General features: G+C 33.0%; 1 protein-coding gene across 1 annotated transcript; it reads left to right on the top strand.

The window, feature by feature from the left end:
• The first annotated feature begins 5,084 nt into the window (after nucleotides 1-5,084).
• LOC140439049 (trypsin-like) lies at nucleotides 5,085-9,086 on the top strand. The gene is made up of 2 exons (XM_072528690.1): nucleotides 5,085-5,206; nucleotides 8,298-9,086. The coding sequence occupies exons 1-2, from the start codon at nucleotides 5,161-5,163 to the stop codon at nucleotides 9,020-9,022; spliced, it is 771 nt and encodes a 256-aa protein (XP_072384791.1). The 5' UTR covers nucleotides 5,085-5,160; the 3' UTR covers nucleotides 9,023-9,086.
• The last annotated feature ends 543 nt before the right edge of the window (nucleotides 9,087-9,629 follow it).

The following is a 9,629-nucleotide window of genomic DNA, read 5'->3' as shown; positions in this document are numbered from 1 at the left end:
GATAAAGTTGTTAGTTTATTAATTGTGTTGGTTAAGACTTTTGTGGTAAGCTTAAGTGCGGTCTTCAGTAAATATATACCTTTATAATTGTTGGGGTCTTCTTGATCTCCTTTCTTGAACATTGGTATCATTATCCTGTTTCTTCAGTGGTATTTTTCAGTACAATATTAGTTTTTGTATAAGTTTTGTCATCTCTAGGGTTATACTTTTTCCTCCGTGTTTTAGAAGCTCGTTGGTTATTCTGTCTGGTCCTGGCAACTTTCTATTTTTGAGTGAATTTATGGCTATTAGGTACGTTATTGTGTTGATTATTATTTTCTTTTCCTTTAAACAGTTTCCGTTAGGTATCTTTCCCATTCGTTTGCTGGTATGTTACTGTATTCCTTCAACTCTACCATTTCTTTTCGTTGGTTTCTTATGAATCTTCATACTTGTTTTTGTGTACCGTAGAAGTCGCTTTTTATCCTATTTCTAAACTGTTTCCAGTGTTCATTTTTTATTCATCTTACCAACTGCTTTGTTTCATTTCGTATTCTTCTATGGGTGTCTCGGGATTCTGGAGTATTTGATGTTTTGTACTTCATATAGGCCTCTCGTTTCTCTTTACATTTCTCTTTTATTTTTTTTTCTGAACCATGGCGTATTGTTGGCGTTTCTTTTGTTCAGTATGATTTTGCGTTTTCCTAGAGCTTCTGTTGCTGCTTTTTCAATATTGTTTTTAGTTTTCTCCAAGCTCACGTTTATATCTTCGATGTCGTCTATTTGTTTCAGCTGAAACTTCTGTGCTAGCCTCCTTTGGTACATTTCTCTTATAGAGTCGTTACTGGTGAAATTCCATTAATACTCGCTCCCTTATCAATACAGTAAAACCTCGATATAACGGACTACTTGGGAGGAGGGGGTGTCCGTTAAAGCCAAAAGTCCGTTATATAAAAATATGGTTAAAATAAATCAAAATAATTTTTTTTGAAAATATGTATGTACACTGTAATTAGATACAAAATTCTATTTAAAAATTGTCTTCGAACATTCGTCGTGAAGTGACGTTGCTGTAGATATCGACACGCTTGCTGTCGGTAATCCTGTTTTGAACAAGTTTACTTTCCATGTTTGCTGATTTTTTATGATCAACTCCCTAAATACAGTTTAACTATTTGACGAATAATCAATAAATGTTATTAGATCGTCGAGATGCGATCTTACCTCTGATAACTTCATTTTTAACAGTTTTGTTTTGTCGTCTTGTTTGCTATCTTTACTTCCGTCCTCATTTTTTAGGTTCATAACTTCATCTGCTATTTCACTTTCAGTCATGATGTTATACCCAGGGTCACCTTCATCTACTTCTAGCCATTGTAAAACATCTTCCTCAGCTATATGTTCTCCGGCATTATTATGTATTGTCCTACACTAAAAATTGTTAATTATAAATTGTGAGACCTTAAGTTTTGCAAGGTACGCTGCCCTCTTGTATCTTCTGCATTATTTCCATCGTACAATACAACCATTAATTCGTCTAAAAACTGTGTGCGATATATTCGTTTGGCTGCCAAAATTATTCCCTGATTCATGGGTTGAATAAGCAATGTTATATTTTTTGGCAAAAACATACACCTAAAGTTTCCATCTTCTGAACGTAGAATATTTTCAGAGGGGTGAGCAGGAGCGTTGTCTAAAAGCAATAAACATTTCACCTCTTCTGGCGGTATTCCCAATTTCTTCTCTTGAAATTTTCTCACTGAAGATACAATTTCTTTGAAAAACCAATGTTTGAAAATATCTTAGGTGAACCATGCCTTTTTAGAGCTATAGTATAAAACGGGCATATGATGCATTATGTCTTTTAAAACTCTAAGTTTACGAGATTTGCCAACCACTACAGGAGTCAATCTATGCGATCCATCAGCGTTAGCACATAGCAGTGCCGAGATCCTGTCCTTGATGATTTTTCTTCCAGAATCCGATTTTTCATATTTGGAGGCTCGTGCACTTTCAGGCAAAGTACGCCATAACAAACCAGTTTCGTCAACATTTTAAATCTGAGATTCTAATAGCATTTCGTTACTTGCTTATATGTGCTACTAATTTTTGCCTAAAAGGTTCTCTTTCTTCTTCTGGTGCAGTTAAAGTTTCGCTGTAAATTCTTTTATTCATGATTCCGTGCCCTTTGTGAAAGCGCCAGAGCCATCTATTAGTTGCTCTGAATGGTATGTCCAATGTCCATATTATTTGCTAATTTAATTGCAGCAAATTTCAATTCGACTGTTCGAACCGGGATCCCACTAGAACGTTGTTGGCCATACCATTTTAAGATTTCTTCTTCCAGTGAAGTTTCACGAGCCAATTTCATTCGTTTTTTAAGATTGCTGTGCTCTCCTACATCACAAATTAATACAAATTTATTTATTTTGCTTTTGTTTTTTTATTTCCAAAAGTTTGCTTTTTTATACCATATTGATCACATATATAAGACACAGACGCTCCAGACTTGCAACTTTTGTATATTTTCTAGTCTCTAGTTTTTGATTCATCGTTACATTGATTATTTTCCGTTTGTCCCTATTTAAAGGGTGAGATTGCGAAAATTTTAACTTATTTACTGGCGTTTACTAAATGTGTTCATTCACAACGAATAAACAATCGTTTATTTTTCACCAAAAAAATATATACATATTACTATTAGAAATGTGTCCTCTTATGCTAAATTTTATTGAAATTCTTTGTGAAATACAGTGGTATGGGACAGGTTAAGCATGTGTAATATTAACAGTATGTTTTTATTTTTTTTACATTTGACCGGATTTTTTGTCCGTTATATCCGAAGTCTTATTATTCATAAATATTATCAAGTCAATCGTTTATATTAATCAATATTTCCTAAAACCGCAGTTATAATTTTTATATAAACACTTCATTTATTGAAACTAGCAGTGTTGCCAGTAGTTCGCTTTAAGCAATTCTACTTCTTCTTCTTCTTCCTACTTTATAAATAGGCTTAATACCTGTTTAACTTCGGTTTTTAGCCTCAATTGACGTTGTCTGACCATCTTTTCCTCGGTCGTTCCAATGATCTTCTTCCATTTGGCGATTTGTCTCTTGCTATTCGTACTATTCTAAGCAATTCTACTTGTAATTATATAATACATAGTGAAAATAGCCTCAGTGAAAAGTGTAGTGAAATATCCCATATCACAGTGTTTTCGGACAGATATCAGAAATTGCTATTTAATCTTAGCATTCAATATAAGGTAGTGTTTAATCTGTTTTTCATTCCAGCCCTCGGCTGGTGGTCCTTTGTCCTTCAATTCTTTAAATGAGTTATTGTCCAACCAATTACAGTGATTTTATATTGAATTTTTCCTTGGTGATTTCCTGTAGAATGTGGTTTGGTGTTATTTTCATTCTTATTTTTGCTGGTACTAGTTTGTGTTAACTCCCTACGTCTGCTGAGTTTAAAGTTGGGATATCTAGAATCTGCTGTGAGTGTATTTTTCTAAAGTAACTATAAAATCAATCATAGATTTGTGCCCGCTGGAGCTTTCAAATGTATATTTATACTTGAGGTTATGGTCGAAAAATGTATTATTGATTCTAAGTTCATTAAAAGCACAGAGATTGGCGTTGACATGGTTTTGATTAAATCTTTGTTTTACTCCTGGAACTATTTCATTTCCAATTCGTGCAATAAAGTCACCCATAAGAATTAAGGGTTCTTCATGAGGTATTTCATTCAGGATGGTTTGCAATTGTTCATAGAATGCCTCTCGTTCCTCTTTATCAAAAAGATTTATTGTATCTAACTTCTTATATTGTAAAAGGTTATAATTTTTTTTTTAATTCAATTTAGAAATTACTTACTTAATATTTTAATTACTAGACTAATTTACTTTCATATTTTTTATTCTATACAGTAGCGTAGACTATTGACTGTCGAGTGTCTAGCGATCATCCAAAAAAATCTCAAATTCTTGAAATAACTGATAAAAGTTCTACAGAACTGACAAGGGCAGCGATTTCAGTTAACGTAAAGAAGAAAAAGGAGAAGAAATCTAATTACCTGATCTAATTACCCTAATCACCTGACCCGATATCGCTACTGTAAGTTAAAACTTCAAACATACTAATTAATTTGTCTTGTTTTGCAATTTAATAATTCACCATTTTTATTAAAAATATTTCAGGATCATGGTCCAAATTTCGCTAAAGCTCTCCAAAGCTCTTTTACTCGGAAGTCCATATTCTACAATGATGTTTACTGGATTGAAAATATGTTTTCCACCCCATAAGACACGCTCCCCACCGGATGGACAATAACATTTACATATGATCAAATTAAATAAAGGGGACGATACGCGATATCCTATTATTGGGCTGTTAGGACTGAAGAAACTCTTTTATCGTCCACTTCAACATATCTTTTATACTAATTAAAATTCTTTTAAATATTTTATGTTTGTAGCAAATATGTCACACATACATTTAAATACAACCTATTCAAGGCAATGACACTTTTACAGTCACTGCAAATAAGGATTTTTTATTAATTATTTAGTTAAATTTAGAGTGAGTTTTATGAATAGAAAGCCTCAATTATCTCGGAAACGGCTTGCATCTATATCTGATCATTTTTCTAAGTTAAGGTCTTTTGCATATTCCTATACAGATGGACACAAATAGCTTCGCTAAACGCATATCTGTTAAATTATATCCGTTAGACCCCCAGTATTATGCTTTTTTGGAATCAACTCATTTTTATCGATCTAAAAATGTCCTAAAATACAGGGTGTTACATTTAAAAAAAGAGCCGATGATGTCATCACTGTAATGAGTATCACCTTGTATAATGATATTTTATTGTAAAATTAGTATTAGATTTTTTTAAAAAGGCTTTTCATTTAGGAATTATTGAACTTATTCCATACTTTACGAACACACTGTATATTGCACTTCAAATCTTCAAACTTTTCTTTTAACTCCCGTCCATAGGTGATCATAAATATTTAAGATATTTTTACAATATTTACAAACTTACGTCAGACCTGCTGTAAATTTTATTAATAATAATCGATTATTTAACTAATCCAAGCTGCTTAATGAGATAATCGTTTTACTATAAATAATAAAAAGCAAACTAATTGTTCATTACAGAAAAAAGTCGAAATGTGGAAGGTAGTAGCAATTCTAGTAGCTGTAATTGTAGCACTTGGTATGTATTGTATTTAATAGATTATTTTAAAACTTACCTATGCTCTTAATTTGTATATTTATTTATCTAAAAAAAGTGGTTAAACATTTTATAATATTCTCTAATATGGACCTCATGGTTAAAAATTCCTATTACATATTCTTTTTTTTTATTTCGGTAATTGGGCATTTAATGTTGGTCACTTTGCTGTATTTTTTTAAATTCATTGTTATTAATATACAGGGTGGCGCACCGAAAACGAAACAGATGCATTTACTGGCAGATGATTCCTTTTAAAAAAAAACGCTTGGACCCGTCGATTTTGTTATCGAAGGGGAAACAAAATTGGCATAAAATCACATTAACATTTGCAGCCCCCTAAGCGGGGGTGGCACCATCTCTAAAATCTTAAATGGAAAGGGGGGTCGAATGATCCATCATTTAAAAGGTCTTTCAACTCCCTTTACAATGATATAAAATTCATGTAATTCAATTCAGTAGTTTTGGAGATTTATTGATTTAAAGTTTAAATACATCATCGTAAGAGGAGATCAATACATAGCAGCAAAGTTGTTAAAAAATAAAGAATGAATTGACCTGTCAGCCGAGTAAATGTTGAAAATGACCACCATTACTTTCCATGAAAACGTTGCCGGACATTTTGCAATATTTGAGGAGTAATTTGATGGCACTCATTCACAATTCTTTGTCGTAAATCTTCTAAGGATGTTGGCCGAGTAGCATAGATTTTGCTTTTTAAGTAACCCCACAAAAAGAAGTCCAAAGGTGATAAATCTGGCGATCTTGGGGGCCATTCAACGGCACCTCTTCTACCAATCCATTGACCTGGAAAGGTCTGATCTAAATAATGCCGAACTCTTAATGCGTAATGTGGTGGGGCACCATCCTGTTGGAACATCAACATATTCTCAACGTATCGACCATCATTCTGATTTTCAATTATATCTGTTAGCGCAGGATCTATGGCATTTTGCAGTAATTCCAAATACATTTCACCAGTCAAATTTCCAGGTAAGAAAAAAGGACCAACCAAATGATCGCCAAAAATGCCAGCCCAAACATTTAATTTTTGTGGCTGCTGTGTGTGTACCTCATGGTAAATTCTGGGATTAGAGTCCGACCAATATCGACAATTATGACGATTTACTTCGCCATTTAAAAAAAAAAAGGAACATTCGTCGGAAAAGCAAATGTTAAATAAAAATTGTTCATCGTTTGTAATTCGTTCACTCATAACTTCACAAAATTCTAATCGCTTATCAAAATCGTCTTCATTAAGTTCTTGTACAAGGTGAATTTTATACGGATGAAAATTATGGGCCTTTAGAATCCGTTGGATAGTACGTCGACTAACACCACACGAAGTTTGCAATTTGCGGGTACTTAATGTAGGATCTACAATAACTTGCCCTAAAACCCCCACTTCTGTTGCTTCGTTCCTTATAGGATTTTCAATATTACGTTTTTTATTGGCGACTGATCCAGTTTCCCGAAATTTAGCTACAAGTTCTAGAACATATTTTCGGTGCACATTATTGTTCTCATGTCGCTCATTAAAAATTTGTGCTGTTCTATTAGCGCACTGATTATTTCCGAAAAATATTTCAATAATTTCAACCCTTTCTGCCGTGGAATATATAATTTATATATAAAGCAATAAATGATATTTTAACAACAAAGATTGGTCAAATCAATCGCAAACTAATGTACTATTTCCTATTTAAAATAAGTACGTGGAATTCTCTACTTATCTTTCTTCAAGAAACAACTTTTTTTGTCACAAAGGACACTTCAATTGCTATTTTTATTATTAATAAACCATGGGCGTAGTAAATAAAAGCATTTACTTATCAAGAAAATGCTTTTACTCAAATTTCTTCTGAAAGAAGTACAAACTAATTTGATGTACCTATTAAAGTCTACTTTAAACTTTAAATCAATAAATCTCCAAAACTACTGAATTGAATACATGAATTTTACATCATTATAAAGGGAGTTGAAAGACCTTTCAAATAATGGATCATTCGACCCCCCTTTTTATTTAAGATTTTAGGGATGATGCCACCCCCGCTTAAGGGGCTGCAAATGTTAAAGTGATTTTATGCCAATTTTGTGTCCCCCTCGAAAACAAAATCGACGGGTCCGAGCGTTTTTTCAAAAAAGGAATCATCTGCCAGTAAATGCCTCTGTTTCGCTTTCGGCGCGCCCCACTGTATTATATATTCGACTTAGTTATACAGTATGATGCAAAAGTATGGAATAGATTTATTTTTTAAATTTTAATTTTTTAATAGCCATCAATTACTATATATGTGTTGGACATTACATCATCAGTATTGCGTAGTGACGCAATCGATGATTTTTTAAATGCAAACTGAGGTCAAGAGGCACCTTATTTGAAAGGTCTCCTAATCGTCTTTGCAACGATGTATCATTTAAATAATTATTTCTACATGGCTTAACAAAATTTTGTACTTAGTTAAGTAAAATGGAATAACTATAAATACTCATTCACTAAACTAAACGATTCACAAAGACGATTAGAAGACCTTTCAAATGAGATGTCCCGAGACCTCCGTTTATATTTAAAAAATCCTCTATTACGTCGCTTCGCCAACACTGATAATATGATGTTCAACAAATATATAGTAATTGATGGCCACTGAAAAATTAAAATTGGTCGTGTTTTAAGACTTTTTTTAAAGTCGTCGGTTTCTAAAATATTGAACTTATTCCATACTTTTGCATCATACGGTATAATTATTCAACATAAAAAGCAGCCGAGTATTACTCGGTAGTCTTATTTATCTTGTTTTTCTTTATTCTATGGCTTAGACATTTTTTTCTATGTTTATATTCGTGATATAGGAGTATTGCGAATTGCATAGAAAGGGTGGGTTGAGTTGTTTCAGAACATTAAAAGTGAACAGTCTTGTGGATGATTGGGGAGATTTAAGTCAGAAATTAAAGCTATTTTTAAGCAGAGATATTACTGTAACTAAGACATTATTGAGGTTTGAAAGTTAAATAAGTTTTTTGTTTATCTTATAATTATTTACTGATCGTGTATTTTTCATTTTACAATTTTTAGATGCTGCTCCATCCCAAAATGTTACATTGGGTAGAATCAATCTAGGAATCGTTGGAGGCGACAAAACAGATATAAGCTTACATAAATTCCAAGTTTCAGTTCAGCATAACAACAAGCATTTTTGTGGAGGTTTCCTGATTTCGTCTACATGGGTAGTAACAGCAGCACATTGTCTTACTCAGGGATACAGTACAAATCTTAATATTCGGGCTGGTAGCTCAAAAGCCCATAGTGGTGGTCAATCGGTTAAAGTAGTAAAGCATATAATTCACAATTCCTACAGCGATTATACGCTTAATAACGATATTGCCTTATTACAATTGGCTAGTGCTGTAACTACAGCCAATGCTGAAGCTGCTACTCTTCCTGCAGCTAATGAAGTTCTTGCAGATGGTACAAGTATTACGGTAACTGGTTGGGGAGCCACAAGAGAAAATGGAGCTGGTTCAGAAGATTTGTTGCAAGTAGTCGTTCCAAAAGTTAGTCAAACTACCTGTCAAAGTCGATACTCAAACTCGATAACAGCAAATATGTTCTGCGCTGGCTACTTGGGAGTTGGAGGTAAAGATGCTTGCCAAGGAGACTCTGGTGGTCCAGCTGCAGCAAATGGAAAAGTAGTTGGTATTGTTTCTTGGGGAGCCGGCTGTGCCCAAGCTTATTATCCCGGAGTCTATGCTAATGTTGCTAGCTTACGAAGCTGGATTCAAACTAATTCAGGAATTTAATTTTTTATATCATAACATTATACACTGTACCTTGAACATAATTAAATAAAAATAATCAAGTTGATATTTTTTTGCGTTTAAATTATATCCAAAAATATTTTGTACCACTGGCGTACCACTGTCAAAATGATCAAAGTCTTATTAGCTTTTGACAGTGACTGTTGTCTTTGTTTTTGTTGTTTGTTTTTAATTTTTATTACTGCCATAAGAGACGTCAATTTAATATTAGTTAAGAGCTTCTAATGTTGTTCCTTTTTGCTGGTAATGTAATTTTAATTTAATGTAATGTATAAGTGTTTGTAATGATTTTATTGTTTTACAGAAAAGAACATTGCCATTTACTTATAGATGTAGCATAGTTTTAGTTTTGATGTACGAATCATCTTTGCAAGTAAATTCATATTCATTCTGTTTTTTAACCATTTTAATGGCTATGGTGTTGTATCCCTCTAATAAAGTTATTGAAGTGTAAGTTTTTTTCTCTTTCGCTCTATCAGCGCATGGACAGTGTCCGCCTCCATGTGGGTGTGATCATTTAGTAGAAACTTCTCATTGATGATGATTCATTAAATGATCCACCTATTTTATTTAAATGAGTCAATTGACA

The sequence above is a fragment of the Diabrotica undecimpunctata genome, chromosome 4 (assembly GCF_040954645.1).
Source record: "Diabrotica undecimpunctata isolate CICGRU chromosome 4, icDiaUnde3, whole genome shotgun sequence".
In the NCBI taxonomy this organism is placed as follows: Eukaryota; Metazoa; Arthropoda; class Insecta; order Coleoptera; family Chrysomelidae; genus Diabrotica; species Diabrotica undecimpunctata.
The sequence above is the reverse complement of the archived record's forward strand: the minus strand, read 5'-3'. Positions and strand labels throughout refer to the sequence as shown.